This window comes from Octodon degus, unplaced genomic scaffold, assembly GCF_000260255.1.
Source record: "Octodon degus isolate 3935 unplaced genomic scaffold, OctDeg1.0 scaffold00147, whole genome shotgun sequence".
NCBI classification, from domain to species: Eukaryota; Metazoa; Chordata; class Mammalia; order Rodentia; family Octodontidae; genus Octodon; species Octodon degus.
In genome coordinates this window covers 3,320,370-3,336,808 of record NW_004524723.1, presented here as the reverse complement: position 1 = coordinate 3,336,808, position 16,439 = coordinate 3,320,370, and the positions used below count along the sequence as shown (strand labels likewise).

Below are 16,439 nucleotides of genomic sequence, written 5' to 3'. Positions count from 1 at the left end.
TCTGCATGTGTCCCCCATATCAAGTATTTACCTTGCTCCACATACCTAACATCATGAGAAACTAAGATAAATAAAAGATGAGTTTTCCCAAAACAGTTCCTTTAAGGTGTGAAGTAACTGGTTCCACACTACAACAGCCTAGCCTGCAATCCCTCTTCTTTGGTACCAGCTGCAACTGTAATTAACCAGATGTGAGGCAGCCACTTTGAAATTCAGAATTTACTTCCTCCCAGAAGCAAAATTATACATGGGAGTATGATGAATGAGGGTAAGAACTGGCTGCTGCACTAGCCTACACAATTTTATTTCATAATAACTTTGCCAAATTATAGTATGTTTGCAATAAAAAGTGGTGATAAGGTGTTTTTAAAAATCATGGTACTGTTAAATAAGAATAACTGAAACCAAAAATAATGCGTTTGAATAAGAAATGCAATTAACTTGAGTGCTGACACTTCTCAGAGAAAAATGTGTTTAAATATAGATGAAGAAGCATCGCTAGAGATCCTAAAAGGAACTCCTAATCATTTTCTTTAGAATTATAAAAAGTTAGAATTGAAACTTTCTCTTTATAGTTGCATCAAAGTGGTTCTTGATTAGATTTCATTTCAGTTTGGAAAATAGATTCTTTGGGCTCTTGGAATCCTCGAAGGAGAAGCACCTAAACAGTAGCTAGTTCCCCTTTCCCTTAATACAGATAACCCTCTCAGAGACACCATCCCTGATGGGGATCAACCACACATGACTTCCGCCCTCCTGAGAACTGGCAGCGTATTGCTTCTAGAAGAACCCTGCCAGGTTTTGTGCAATTCTCATGCTAGAAAAGTTCTCATATTTAGCACTGAAGTCCAATGCTTCCTGCCCCTCCTTTCTCATCTCCCCTTCCTATGCCCCAGCCCACCATTCTCATTTCCCCTTTCCATGTTTACCTGGAACATATTAATATGTTTATTAGATATAGTAGCCATAGAAAGTGTACTCAGTGGTAGAGTGCTTGCTTGGCACACCCAAGGCCTTGGGTGCCATCCCCAGCACCACATATGCACACATACACACATGCACCCCCACCCACACACACGTGTGCACTTCTCTCCTAAGGTAGAAGAACCTAGCAAGTTCCCTGTAAATCCTTTCATTAATGCTTAGCACAGAACAAAACATTTTTAATTAAATTCAACAATCCTGACTTGCTTAAGGTAGTTATTTGTTTGTGGGTTAATAATCCTTTTAAACACCCTTGGTCTAAGAATTTCCGCAGTCCAGCCTTGTACTGGACATAGGGCACACCTTGGTATCTCACTGACAGACCTCTGACCTAGTCCCCTTTTGGGGGACAGGGATTAGAGGTGAGTATCTTCTATCCTGAGATTCTATAGACTGGTCAGGTTTGTTTGTTTGTTTATCTGGTTGTTTCTGACAGTCACTTATACTTTGTTCCAAAATCGCTTCTTTCTCCCTGCTCCTACAGATAAAACCCAGGGCCTCACACATGCTAGGAAAGCACTCTACCACTGCGCTATATCCCCAGCCTAAAGGAAATTTTATTACCTTTCACACCTGAAACTTCTAAAATTGTCTGCTTCTTCACATTAAGCATCTTTGCTAAAGTATTTGGCCCAAGCACTCTGTGTTTAATGCATCCAAGCATTGATACCTCTATTTTGAGGTCTAACTTATTAAGTTGTGTTTATTATTTATTTAGAGTGTGTGTGTGTGTGTGTGTGTGTGTGTGTGTGTGTGTGTGTTTAGTACAGGGTCTCACTGAACAGATCAGACTCCTAGTGATGCTTCAGTTTTCAGCCTCCCAAGTGCTGGGATTATAGGCACACACCACCACACCCAGTCTCAATCGCCCTCCCAGTGCACCAGGGACAGGGCCAGCACAGCATACCGGAGATTGAACCCTGGTCCCTCTGCCTACCTAAACAGGTGGTTTAATCCACTGAGATATCTGGCCAGCCCTTAACTTATTAAGTTGTATCATTTTCTATTCTTGTAGTAAAACATGGTTGAATATCATCAGTTCCAGAAAGTTCAACCTAATATGTATACTCAGCTTGCTTTTCCTTACGAAGATTCTCATACATCTTCATGGAAACAAGGGAGAACAGGTCTGGTTCTCAAATAATCAGGTAGACCCAAAACCAGACTCCACTATGTGGAGTGAGGGAAGAACCATTTATTTTGAGTGGTGATCATGTCACCTTCTTAGGCTTAAAAAAAAAATGATAAAAATGCTTATCTCAGATTTCCTGGGGGACTCAAGGATGTCAAAAGTGAATTTCAAATTGTAAGGTTGGCCCCATTGGACTTGCACATGGTCATGCTTTAGAATTCAACAAATGACCCAGGGCTTTACTATGCTATGTAGTAGGCCATGTAAAGAGATGATGAAAAGCGTGAGAGTCACCATAAGTCCCACTTGGAAACCTGCATCTGGATCTGGCTCCACCACTAACTAGCTGATGACCTTGGTCAAGATACTTAAAATCTATAAAATGGTGGTCAAACTTCTGTTTCTGATTTTATCCATAAATTTTTCAAAGAGCACGGTATCATATCCAGTCTGTACCCTGCTCCAGTACTGCCAGGGGAAAAAGTCCTCAGTGAATATTTATGGGAAGAAAAGAAGGAAGGACCATGCATCAGGACTATGCACAAAGTCCCTGCAGAGCTCTTGTGTGAAGGACCGGTATTAACATTTCCACTCTTTCCTAAGACCTCATCAAAGATGTTGCTTTGAACCTTCACACCAGGCATGAGGATGGAAATAGAGAAGTGTCTTGATGCTGGGAACTCTGACTGAGAAAGTCTTTGAAATCCTATTTCCTGGGAAGTCCTCTCTGTGCTACATAGGCTAAGCATCTCTTATTTATTTGGAACGGTTGAATACTCAGAAATTGGAGGATGAGCAGTGTTTCTCACATCCCACCTATTAGTGGAATCTCCAGTAAACTGAACCAAGTTGCATCAAGGCAAAAATCTACGTTCCAGGTACTATGTCTTTTCATTGGACCTGGTGAAGCCACAGGATCCTTCATTCTCCTCCTGCCTATAAGAGGGGAGGAGGAACTTACAGTCATATTAAAATATCATCCCCTAGGGTGGATGCTTGGCCTTCACAAAACTGCCTAGATTGAAACTCAGTCAGTCACAGACTGGCACTTCTCACTGCTCTCTTTTGGGAACACTTTGACCTACTTAGAAGTAAACGCTTTTGCATGTGGGTAAAACCTGGGGTGAGTTGTTTTTAGCAACTCTGGCTGCAGCCATCTTTCACTTTGATAAATAGCTCTCTGCTGAGCTCAGGGGCCACTCAGCACAGAACGTAAGAAACCTGTCCTTGCTGCCAGCAGCTCTATTCTCTTTCCCTGCTCAAGAACATAAAGATTGCCATTCTGGAAAGACACTGGGTCCTCTGTGTGTCCCCACAGTCTGCACCAGTGTTGTCTGGGCCACCCCTCTACCTTGGGCCTGGTTTAAATCATCAGGTAATCAGTGACCCTTGCTTCCTGAAAAAAAATGAAGGTATTTGACAGGATGAGCTGGAGCTTAACTCTCTGGAGGATAAATAAGATGGAAAGAGATGAGCTAGTATCCAGTCAGCAGGTACCAGGTAGGCAGATGCAGAAGAAATGTACAGGGCAGTGATTGAAGTCATATAGGATGAGCCTAGTCATCAGAGTCCATATGCCAGGTGTATGGTGGCTCTGATGAGGCCAGCAGTGGTGTGGTGCTTAGTTGGTTAGTTACACATAATATGCCCATAATTAGAAGAGATCACATACATAAGCTGGCCATCATGCTTTATCTCTAGAAATTACTATTAAAATAATACATATCACCTAGGAATAGGTAGGTATCCACATGGACAGCACACAAGTTCAAATAAATGTATATTTGGAGTTCAAGTTAAATGTAGGCACACTGCTCATGTTGTGTCTCCATTCTTTGATCTAAAGTATGTATGGTGGTTGATGACTGTTGTCTCATAAAGGAACCTTATATCCAGGCCTCATCTGTCTTTGAGTTCTTTTTGCCGCAATAGAAAATCAAACCAACTACTTCTAGAATTCACCGTGTTCTTCTTTGTCTTTTCTCAGGAAACATGTCTTAACCTATTTATATTTCCCATGTGAATTCCCATGAACAAGTGAGCTTGGTGACTTGCAGATAGTAGGTGTTTGTACACCACCTACCTGTTGAACAAATGACCAATATTTGGCAAGAATTGTGTAATTTTAAGTCACAAATGGCCTGATTATTTGGAGAGAATTATGAAGCATTCTGGTATCAGCAATCAGGCAAATCATAGGTTACATACCTACACCTGGAAGATGGGGCTTTAGGAGCATGTACTTCACAACCAGAGTGTGGTGTGGCAGGGCCAGAATGCCAAGGACAGTGTCACAAGCCTCTGTTCTCAGCTACTTTGGGGCTTGAGGTGTAAGGATCCCTTAAGTCCAGGGACTTAAGACCAGCCTGGATAACAAAGCAAGACCCTGTCTCTGAAAGGGGAAAATAAAAAACAGGAGCAGAAGAAAATAAAAAACAGGAGCAGAAGAGTGGGTCAAAGGGCCAATCATCAGAGTTGGAGAAAGCAAAGATGTTTGTATCCAGCTGCTTCCAAAACTCTACCCACCAGGCTGGGATTCTTCCTGAGAGTGGGACCGTGAGCCCCAAAGTAGGCAGTTGTTAGCCCTAACTTCACATTGAAATTCCCTGCAGAAATGTTTAAAAACTATAGATATGAAGCCAAGCATGCTAGCACTTGCCTGTAATCCCAGCATTTGGAAAGCTGAGGCAGAAAAAAGCCTCTGTTCTGTAGGTCTGAAGAGAACAAGCCAAAAGGAAAAAGAATGGCAATCTGCCTGTTGATGATAAGGACAGAGGCCTGACCATGGTCCAGTGTCCCTAAGGCTCTGGCTAGCCTGAGGGGGGAGGGACAGGCAGTCACACCAATGCCCAGTGCCAGGCCTGGCACCGGGGATCCCTGGCCCAGTATAGCTGCAGGCTGAGAGCAGGAACTTTGGGGTTCACTAGTGAGAAAAGTAGTGGTGACATAAAATGAGCTTATAAGTAGGGAGGACTACTTATAATTCATGTAAAATGGACATAGGCTGTAGGCATCACCAAAGACAAACTGCCAAAAATAGAATGAGATTCATCCATCTGTTTGAAAGTTAAGAACAATCTAAAGATACTGCTGCAGTTCAGGGGTTTTTCACCTCAACTTTGGGAGTGGGTAGGAAGGTGTTTGAAAACCTAGAATTGGAGACATTCAACTGGCTTACAAAAAAATGATGTGTATTTCCTTCTCTCAAGCAAAGTAGAGAGATGGATAAGGCTTTGGGAAAAAGCCTATCTGATGATTCAAATGATGTCAGTAGAACTCTTTCTCTCATTTCTCTCATCTCCTAACTCCATGTTAGCTTCATTTCCATTCTCCTTATATAGTTAGGGCCAGCTGCTTTAGGTCAGAATTCCCCAACTTCAAAAATCTCCTGGAAATAGATTGCCACTCTCCATTTGGTTCTTCCTAAAATTTCCAGGTTCATTCCTATTGCATGCACTTGGATCTTGACCTAAGTCTTACCCAATTTCTATGACTTAGACAGCCACTCTCAGGTCCTAGGCTCATCATTGGAGTGGTGGACAAACAGAGGGATGATCTCAGATATGCCCAAAAACATGGTCTAGAAGTGAAGGCAGGGTGGCTCCTCCAGAAAGATTAAAGTGCTTTTACAAACAGAAGAGATGAGAAAAAGTCACCACATGAGTGGTTTCCAGTGGTCCTTGTACCAACAATGTCAGCATCACTTGAGAACTCACAGCAACAATGCTCAGGCCCAAGTCCAGACCTACTAAATGTGGGCATGGAGGCCAGGAATCTATATTTTAATATTCCCCCCACCAAGCAGTTCTGATGCACCTTCAGGTGTGAGAACCATCATATGCAGCAGGGGTTCTCTGTGTGGTATAAACCCCTGGGTTCCCCCCTGGGGAACTTTTAAACTTACTGATGCCCACCTATACCTAAAGTCAATAGCCTGAATCTGAAAATGTAAGGAGGGAGAGGAAACTGTACATTAATGGTTCTCAAACCTGGTCATACCCTGGAATCTCTAGGGAGCCTAAATAATTACTAATGCCTAGAATTTTCAAAAGCTTTCAGGCAATTCTTATTTTAAACTAGTGTTAAAAAAAACCCACTTCCTTTCATCCCTTCTAAAGTTCCCTGAAAACATTAATTAATACACCTCAGTGCAGGCTAGAGGCTTTCCACACACATTTTCTTAAATCCTTTGGCTTGTAAACTTGGTCAGTTATCTTTGTTAGTTCACTATTCTTTTATATTCTTAGCAAGTCCATCCTTGGGGCTTCATAAGGACTGAAGTTAGTTTTGTTTACTCATGTGGACCCTATGCCTAGAACAGAGCCTGGCACATAGTTGGCACATGATTACTGTTTGCTGGATTCACAACAAGATCCACAATCAATGTCCTGGCAGTACTTGAAACTTCTTTTTTTAATTTTATTTTTTATTTTTTCTTACTCACTTACTTATTTGGTACAAGGTCTTGCTATACAACTCAGACTTGCAGTGATCCTACTGTCTCAGCATCCCTAGCACTGGGATTACAGGAATGTACCACTACTCCCAGTTTCCATAGCCAGCATGGTATGTGGTATGGTACTGGGTCTCAAATCTGGGTCCTTGCACTTGCCAGGCAGGTGCTTAGACCACCAAGCTATCTCCCCAGCCCAAAATTTCTTGATGGTTTGCAAACATTGTCTAGCCCCATTCTGGTAGGCCAATGAGGAAGGCAATGGGGCTTTTGTCTGACTGGTGTCTCACCCCAGAATGACTCTAGAATGGCCAAAACTGTATTGGTCAAATCAACTTAAGATAGCCAGGAGCCTGGGAGATCGCTCAATGGAATAAGTGCAAGGTCCTGAGTTTAGTCCCTGGTACCACAAAAAACAAACAAACAAAAAAGATAGCCAGAAGTTGGTAATGCTTTTAGGGCTTTCTGTTGAGAGTAGCATTAATTCCTGGGGCAATGGAAACATGCCTCGATATCCATTTTGCTTGTACAGGAATACTCTAGAGTCTGTAACACTGATTTTTATAGTATGAGTCTCATCTTCACAAACATCTAACTCAAGCAAGCTCCTATAAAATGATACCATCACCTTCTGGGAAAGAACTGTGACAGAAAAGTGATCCAGTGTCACCCAAACACAGAGGCCCAAAAGAAAAAGAATTTTAAAAGGACTAGTTACTCACCAAGCAGTTTTTATTTGCTTGCTTTGTAGTGCTAGGGCTTGAACCCAGGGCCTCATGCATGGTAAGTTACCACTCAACCACTGAGCTGTGCCCCCAGCCCTTGCCAGGCAGTTTTGAAGCATCTTTGAATTTTCATCAGACTACTCATGTGGTATCCTATAGCTATGTGCAGTGCCTATGCATCAGCTTTTAATTAGTATAAGGAAATAAAAAGAAAGGAATGTTCCAAAGTGCTGAAAAAGGTGAATGGGTGAGCAGATGACTTACCAACTCAGGGACTACAGCTCCCATGCTAGGGACAAGCCCAGAAAGTCAGCTGCCACAAGGGCTACTGTAACAGCACATGTTTTGGGTTGGGCTTGCAAACAGTAAGTAAATAAATAGTACAGGTATTACCTTGCATGACACAGAATAAAGAATGATAGTAGTGTTGGGTGCCATAGGTCAGAACTGGGGCCAGGATAACACTGAGGTTAAGGATCATGCAGTCATTCGGGCCGGCAGGGCACGCAGGACTCCTGGCTGCAGGAGCTCTGGAACTGAACTTTCCCAACTTTCTGTGTTAGATGTTCTAGTCGGCCATAAGGTGCTTTCAGAGCTCCCGTTAGAAGACACTAGAGAAGTGGCAGGAGGATAACTGAGGCTGGGTTTGACTTTCTGTTATTGTGGTTCTATGGGAGTGAAGCTTTATAGTTTTTCCTTTTTCTTTTTAGAGTTAAACCAGTAAAAGCTTCATCATGCATTCACTCGTCTACAATGTAAGGAGGACCCTACTTCATAAGATTTTTTTTTGATTAGGCTAAATGAGCTAATTAATGTATGAAGAACACTGAGGAGACTGCTTGGCATGTGTACATACTCAATAAATGTTAGTTGTCCTTACTCATTAAGAGATGCTGTTATCTACTGAGCACTACCATACCCTCACCATGTGACATAGTGATAACTAGATAAAGCCAAATCTAAGCATGGTATACAATGGGAAAGGAAGCCCCAAAAGGCTGACTCTTGGGGGACCTATTTTTGCCAGTGCTGATCTTTCTTACAGTTAGGCAGTGGTTGCCAGGGGATCCCACTTCTGGCTTTTAATTTTCTCACAAATCTCCCCTCTTTCTGACTGTGTTTACTTTCTTGGGCCATTGTCCCTAAAGCAAGGCACAAAAGAAAGGAAAAGACACTCAGGAAGGCTACACATAGAAGGTCTGATTGATGAAGAAAGTAAGCTTGCCCTTGAACTAGGACAAAAGACTTAAAGAAAGATGTAGTTCAGGGGTGGAGTGCTTGTCTCACATACATGAGGCACTAGGCTGGATTCCCTGTGCTGCTAGGCTGGATTCCCTGTGCTGCAAAACAGAAGCAAATAGGCTATAAGTGAAAGAGTGGCAGACCCACTGGGCTTATGTAGGGCAAGATGGTGCCTGGAAGCCATCCACAATGAGTAAGGTGCTTAGTTTCTCTGAGGCACTCATTCACCTGGAGCTACACCACGTGATACAGTGGTGCCCCGGTACTTGTCCTTAACTGGTTCCAGGAAACGCAAAGAGTGCCAAATTGTCAAGCAACAACACAAGTTCCAGCTTGCCCCTAGACAGGTACCGGGGACAAAATTTTTGTGTCAAGACTGCATACCAAAGTTGGTGAGTTTCCAAGCATTTGAGTCCCAAGATGCTACTGCACTTTCCCAGGTAATCTCTTTAAATCCTATTAGCAATCCTATCACATAGGAAAATGTTCTTTTTTAAATGAAGAAGTTATAGATATAAAAAGCAAATTGACTGTTCTAAGATCAAACAGATAGCTAGTTGGTGACAAAATTGAACTTTCAATTTGGGTTTATGACGCCAAACTCAGCATTTATTTTACATCATCATTCCACTTACTGATAAACACCTGAGGCCAGTGTGGTGGGGGCACACCTGTCATCCAAGCTCTGTGGGAGGCTGAGGCAGGAGGATCATAAATCTGAGCCTAGCCTAGAGAACTTAGCATAACACTGCTCAAAACAAAATCTTTTAAAAAGTGCTCAATGAGAAGGCCTTATGTTCAAACCCAGTACCCTGCAGGGCAGGAGTAGAGGGTGAGGCACTGTTGTCAAGATTGGGTTAGAATTAAAAGGAAGGAAAGATGGGGAAGAAAAGGGCCAACCTGTTAGGGAGACCAGGCATTCCTGAGTTTGAGTCTTCTAAATCAGATCTTCTGCAACCGCTTTCGCCTCAGCTACAAGCACACTTAACTGGAGCTGAGGAGTAGCCTGTGAGGGGTGGAAGTTGCACAAAAAACGATACCTGTTTGGCTTCTGGGGCTCTGCGCCCAAGCTCCCCGCGCTTGCCTGGTGGTGGCCGCAGCCTCGCCCCCAGTAGCACTGGCTGGCCGGTCTGCGAACAGCTGGACCCTAGAACTCCGCCCCGCGTAGGCCCTCCCTCTCTCCCTCCCTCGCTCCCCCCGACTGGCCCTCCTCTCCGCCCAAGGTGGCTCCGGCTCCCCACCAGTCCAGCGGCCGCGGCGCCCAAGTTTCTGTCCCTGGTCGCTCGCGCCCAGGACATGCAGGAGCACTCGGGCCAAGAGACAGCATGAAGGGCGGCGAGCAGCGGGCTTGCACCCGGGGGCCCGCAATTGGGTGGCTTCTGGCTAGGTGCTGCTGCTGCTGCTTCCCGTGCAGAGGTGAGCGGCGGCGGCCTGGGCGCCTTTCCTCAGCCAAGCTGGAGGGACAGGGAAGCGCGAGAGGGAGTGGAGTGGGCGGCAGAGGGAGGCTGCTTGAGTCGGGAAGGCAGTGGACGCTGGGCTGCAGGGCAGAGGCTTCAGTTTCCCAAGCCGCGCGCGCCCTCGGCAAGGCTCTGACTTGGATGGGTCCGGGACACAGTTACTTCCCGGCGACTTGGTTGTCAGGGCGCCAGCCTGTGCCGGGCTGGAAAGCAAGATCTAGCTGTGATCTCGCTTTGGGGGCGGGGGGGGGGGGGGACGTTCAGAGACTCACGCTTTGCCGCTCATTCACATGTGGATCCAGCTTTGGGATTCACTTGTGACTCCTGGCTGTGGGAATGTGCTCGACACTTATCAGTACACAAGGAACTGTGTTTGCCAAGTGGCAGTCTTCTCATGAGACCATGGCCAGCTATGGGCGATTGCAGGCCTGTGTGGATTCGCAGCTCTGGGCCAGAGCTTGGCTCATTACTTAACTGAGAACTCTCTTTGCACCCAATTAGGACTGTATTTAATTATTCTGCTAATTTTAATGTCATTGAGGAGACTTGCAGGAAGCAACCAATTTCCCTAAAAGAAGCCTGCAAGACAGGCTGGGAAGGGTCTCAGAAGGAGAATTCTGAATGGTGTCACTGCTCCTGAAAAAGAAAGTGGTCCCTTGCTGGACAGACTTGAGCAGATGTCCCTGACGCTGATGTCACTTCTGCACTTCAGCTGGGAGAGAGGGGAAGAAAGAATGTTTTGTGTGATTGGAAGTGAGAACACAGCCTTGTACTTGACTCTTGCCCCTTTTGAAAATTTCACCTTATGGAGCTTCTTGTTCTTCCCCCACTTACAGCTCCCTGCTGGTCTCTGCTCTCATCCCTGCCTGTGCAAAGTCCCACAGGGATTTTCTGGCTTTCTTACTAAAGAATGGACTTCATCTGCACAACCCTTCACCATCCTCTTGTGCCATTCACATGTCATAGCCCTAGCAATTCTTATCCATCCTAAGCAGAATTATGGTCACAGAAGCTAATTAAATCGCTAGGACCTTCCCCCAAGTCAGTAAGGTTCATAATCCTAGCATGTGATTCTCTCATTCCCTGCATTAATTAGAACAGCCTGGAACTATGTGTTATCCAGCTCCAATCGCTGAATTCAGATGGGGAAGGAATCTGGAGGGGGCAGGGGACTGGGCAAGCCTTGTTTAGGAATATTCAAACCAGGCAGGGAATTGAAGGAAGGGAGGGGGGATTAAGAGGGGAGGAAGCAGGAAATGGCCATGGAGAATCTGAGCGGGTGGGTTGTCTGAGGGCTGCTCTGCCTTAGCCATGAAGGGTTTCCAGGCAGCATTTCTTGGGAGTTCATTTCCTGTTAAGGCAGAATGTGGGGCTTGGGCAGTGCCTATTCCTGGCCCCTGCAGCTGTCCAGATGTGGCAGCCCTGGTCCCCAATGGAACAGTCCTCCACAGGTCTCTGAGCCATGACTTTATGAATGGCCCTGACTGTTCCACGATGCTGTGTGACAGGAGGGGAGGAGGCTGGCTTCTACCTGAGACTGAGGATGTGGTGGCTGCAGGCTCTGTGCTTAAGGAAAGGGTGTGAGGTATAAGGTACTAGAACTGCAGGAGGCTGTCAGCCTCCACTGAAGACTAAGGAAGGCAAAGGCCTGAGCAATAATCACAACTCAAAAAGGAAAAGAAGGTTGACAAAGCCGGTGCCTCCTCACCTTCTCAGGAGCTCCATACCTTCTCCTAGATCTGAAATGTGTGGAAATGCAAAACTGGGGCTCAGACCCCAAGCAGGCTGAGGGGCTGGCCCGGGTCACTCCCTGTGCTGGGTCATTCCCTGTGGTCTTCAGTTCATCCAGTTGCAGAGAACTGGGAGTCTTCACCTAGGCTGTGGGCATCCATTTAGAGGCAGACTGAGAAGATAAGGCCTCCTTGGGAGTTGAGTACCTCACCCTGAAACCCAGCGCTCTGTGGAAAGAGACTCAGCTAGCTGCAGCTGGAATGGAGGGTGTTCACAGCAAAGAAGATCTGCCTCCCTTCTCAGTTAAACCAGTTTCTCTGGTCTTACAAACATACAGCAGTTGAAAGGTAGTCTCCCTATAATGCCTTTAAATAAAGGCAGCTGCTTGTTTGGTCTCTTTCTGCTAAGAGAATTTGGCTGTCCTGCTGGGGAAGCAAATGGGTCAGAGCCCACTGGTATGGTTCCCAAACTGGGGGAAAGGGAAGAGGGTCTGATGGACTGGCTTCTGATCATTGGGGATTGAAAGGACATCTCCTTCCAAAATTTGAGAAAGCCAAAGGAACCAAGAGGAAATTGAATGTTCTGGTTATTTCTGACCCAAAACTAAGAGATCTATACTGAAATTTCTCTAGCAAATTCTCAGTGATTATAATTGGTATCACTGAGGCAAGAAAGGAAGATTTAGTGACAGTACATTTGTAGCCTACAAGTATCACATTTGTGGGAAATATGAATTAATTTAATTGAGTTTGTCTTTTGATTTGGAAAAGGGAGAAAGGTGAGTATTCATGCTTTTTTCTCTTCCATTTTTCTGGTTCTATTGAGTGTGGGCACAGTACAGAGTTTTGAGGACAGATGATCTGTCTTTTCCACTTTGAAACTGGCATTGAAGGAGAGGAAAACTGAAAGGAAATAGAGATAGAATAAGAAGGAAGAATGAAGGCAAATGCCTTTTTGAAAGTGAATGACCACCACAGTGAGAGAATGGCATGCAGATGTTTGAAGGGCAGTGGATCATTGAGGCACACTCTGCAAAGCTACCAGGATGGCTCTAGCTAGGAGCCTGCCTTTTAGCCTGGAAGAAATGGGTCACTTATGGAGACTAGTTATCTTAAAATTAAAAAATCAACTTGTTTCAGCGTGACAAAAAGAATTTCAAATTGCAGGGAAACTGCTGAGTGGTATGTCTTGCTGGAATTTGTGACTTCTTAGATCATAGAGCTTAAAGATTTTCCTGATCTTTCTAGGTACAAGCCAGCTTTAGAGCTTTCTGTTTTCTAATCAACTTGTAATCAGTCCCTTGAAGACCTTTCCTGATCACCACACTCTTCTGCTTCTCTGTGTGCATGGGCTCATTAATATTTGTTTATTGTTGTGATGTCCTTATATCCCAATTCATGTACTACTGTGCCTTTCCATTTGTACCGGGACAGTTCAGCAGTTGGAGTGTCTCGGAGGTGAAAGAGGTGATTTAGCCAAGCTGTGCTAGTTCACCAGAAAGGCACCTGTATTACCAGCCTATAATCCTTTCCCAACAAGAGAGTAGGTCTTGCCTGCCTGACATCAGAGGTGTGGATGAAGGTTACAAGGTTTCATTCACAGGGCATCCAAAGCCATCCTCATCTAAATTTGTTTCTTCTTTTTTCTACTCAGTTCCAGAATCCTTAACCAGGAACATTATGGCTTAAAGTGAATGTCATATCCATGACCTGTTAAATTAACATAGCTCATCTTATTAACTGAGTTGAATGTGTCCACCAATCACTGAGAGTCCCATAAGCATGACATACTTCCTGGGACACAAGTCCTGGGGCACATGCTCACTTTATTTCACCATTCAGGGACAAATCCTTAGGACCATCATACAGTTCCTTTTATTTTTTCATCTTCTGGGAAGTGCCTTTACTATGGTGAAAACCCAGTTGACTCTTTAGCATGCATCTATTTTCCCATGTAAGATACACTTAGGAAGAGGTACCATGTATACATGCTGTCCCCAAGCCACATGCCACACTTCTCTTCCGGTATCTGATTCTTGCGACTACTAAGTAGTCATAGGGCCATCTGTCATTACCTGGCTAACAGATTGACTGCCGGTCATGCGTAGCCTAGTAGAAGCGGGGGTGTGACTTAAATGGGGTGAGGTAGAGATGAGGAACTCAAGTTCCCTCATCTGGTGCAACTACATGTCCACCAATCACTGAGAGTCCCATAAGCATGACATACTTCCTGGGACACAAGTCCTACTGTGGGATGAGAAAATTCAGATTGTGTCTGGTTTTGGTTTTCCCCTAGATCACTTTCTTTTTTACTACATGTTTGTAGTACATAATGCTTACATTCCTTGGGGGAGATGGTGCACACACATGACACATCTTAATTTGTTTTTTTTTTCATCCCTTTTCCCTCTCCTCCCTCTCTTTCCATCTATCTCTTCTTGAATGGGGTTTTTTGTTGTTGTTGTTGTTGTTGTTGTTGTTGTTGTTGTTGTTGTTTGGTTGGGGTTTTTTTGGCGGAACCAGGGATTGAACTCAGGCCCTTGCGCTTGCCAGGCATGCACTTATTCTACTGAGCCATCTCCCCGACCCTTCCATCTATCTCTTGATTCCCTTCCTCTTCTCCTGCTTCCTCTCTCTCTCTCTCTCTCTCTCTCTCTCTCTCTCTCTCTCTCTCTCTCTCTCTTTTGTACATGTTCACAGCACATAATGCAAAATAATTTTGAATAAAAAGCAAGCAAGCACTGAGGGTTGCTCTGAGCCCACAGGACATGCCATAGGCATGGCTGACACACATACCTGACATGCATGATTGATTGAACACCCCCATTTCTACTAGGCTGTATATGACTGACAGTCATTCTGTTAGCCAGGTCGTGACATGTTCCACTTTGTGATGTCCCCATCTGGAAATTCAACTCTGTTCTACCCTGAAAATATACCCCATCTATCTTAAATACTGCCCCTCATTCAATGCAGGAGTGGCTGCAGAGCCTACCTTTCTGGCACACCAAACCCCAGACAGACCATTTCTAAGGGTGAGCCCTAGAGAAGGCATAGGTCTGAACCGTGGAGGCTTCCCAAGCAGAAGGCACAATTGGAACAGTGAGAACTCTTAGTCACATCTTCTCCTTTTCCATAGGAGGAAACTTAGGTCCAGCCATTAGTAGCACAGTCAGAATTAGAGCCATTTTCTGATGTTTCTTCCTCAACCTCATTATTACTGGGTATGTGGCATCTCAACAGAGGCAGAGCTGACCCCACTGGGAAGGATAGTGACTGTCCCCAAGCTGATGCTTGGTGTGACTACAGTGGCCACCTGGCCCCAGGAATAGGATCTGTCTGGTCTTTAAGGGATTTCTCAGTCCCAAGATCACAGACAACAGAGCGGGTACCAGAACAGTTCGTGTGTACTGTTCTCAGTAAATATTCGTGTTTTTTCTGTGTTTCAGTTTCACTCAGAAGGTCCCTTTTCCCCCTGTCTTGTCCCTGCTTGTGTCTTATTGTATTGTGTTTCTATTTTTGAGTCAGGGTCTCACTGTGCTGCCCAGAGTGTCCTCCAACTCCTGGGTTTAACTGATCTTCCTGTCTCAGCCTGCCAAATAGCTGGAATCACAGGCATGTACTACTGTGCCTGGCTTGTCCCCATTCTGGATGTGTACCCACTCAGGTAGAAATGAATCAATGAAATGCATTCTTACCATTCCATGTTTGATTGTCCCTGGTTTTATACAATATATGGTTGTTTTAATTCATTTGACAAATGTTTATGTGTTGCCTGCATGCCAGTCCTGCACTGGGTACCTGGGAGAGGATGGGAATCATAATAGTGTTTACTCCATTGGGCTGCTGTGAGGATTAGTTACAATAATGTCCATGAAGGCCTTAGCATAGCACTAGGCATGTGAGTTGCTTTTTAAAAGTGCTACTATAAGCAAGTCTGAGAAATGGAGTAAAGCCTATAATCTCAGCAGCACTAGAGAGACTGAGGCAGGAGGATCACTGCGAGTTTGATGCCAGCCTGGGCTGCATAGTGAATTCAAGAAAGAAAGAGAGAGAGAGAGAGAGAGAGAGAGAGAGAGAGAGAGAGAGAGACAGACAGAGACAGAGACAGAGACAGAGACAGACAGAGAGAGACAGAGAGAGACAGAGACAGAAAGAAAGAAAATACCCAGTTAGAGACTACTAGAGAAAAGGAAGGGAATGAGTAGGGCTAAAAGAGAGGTAAGTATGATAAAAATATGTTATATACAGGTATGAAAATGCCATGGTGAAATTCATTGCTTGGTATAATTAATATGACTAGGTAAAAAAAGGAAATCCCCAGTGCTATCAGTGTTGTCTGATCTGTTGCGGGGGCATATTTAAAGATTTATGCAGTATTTCTAGGCAGGGGCACGTGCTTAGAGTTGCAGCACACTAAGAGGCTGATGCAAGAGCACCACACCTTTGAGTCCAGCCTGAGCAACCTAAAAAGAGTCTGCCTCAAATTTTAAAACTGTGAAAGAGGGTTGGGGGTGTAGCTCAGTGTAAAGGCCAGTATTAACAAACAAACAAACAAACATACTCTCTGGTGTTTACTGCTGATCTTTCTTTTCTTTTTAATTTCTCATAACTGCTTTGTTGGGAAGATAGCTGAGTAGAATAAGTGCTTGCCTGGCAAGCACAGGGTCCTGAGTTCAATCCCCAGTACCGCAAAAAAAAAAAAAAAAAAAAAAA

At 44.6% G+C, this 16,439-nt stretch overlaps 1 protein-coding gene across 9 annotated transcripts in view; it reads left to right on the top strand.

Annotated features, from left to right (window-relative positions):
- Kalrn (kalirin RhoGEF kinase) overlaps positions 1-16,439 on the top strand; it is a 733,834-nt gene that overhangs the window by 593,045 nt on the left and 124,350 nt on the right. For 2 of the 9 annotated variants that reach the window (XM_023702258.1, XM_023702257.1), the window contains exon 1: positions 9,765-9,952. The exons of the other annotated variants lie outside the window; for them this stretch is intronic. In XM_023702258.1, the coding sequence (XP_023558026.1) occupies positions 9,862-9,952 (91 nt within the window). In that variant the 5' untranslated portion in view covers positions 9,765-9,861. Of the gene's footprint in view, positions 1-9,764; positions 9,953-16,439 lie in introns of those variants that run through there. 9 annotated transcript variants of the gene reach the window in all.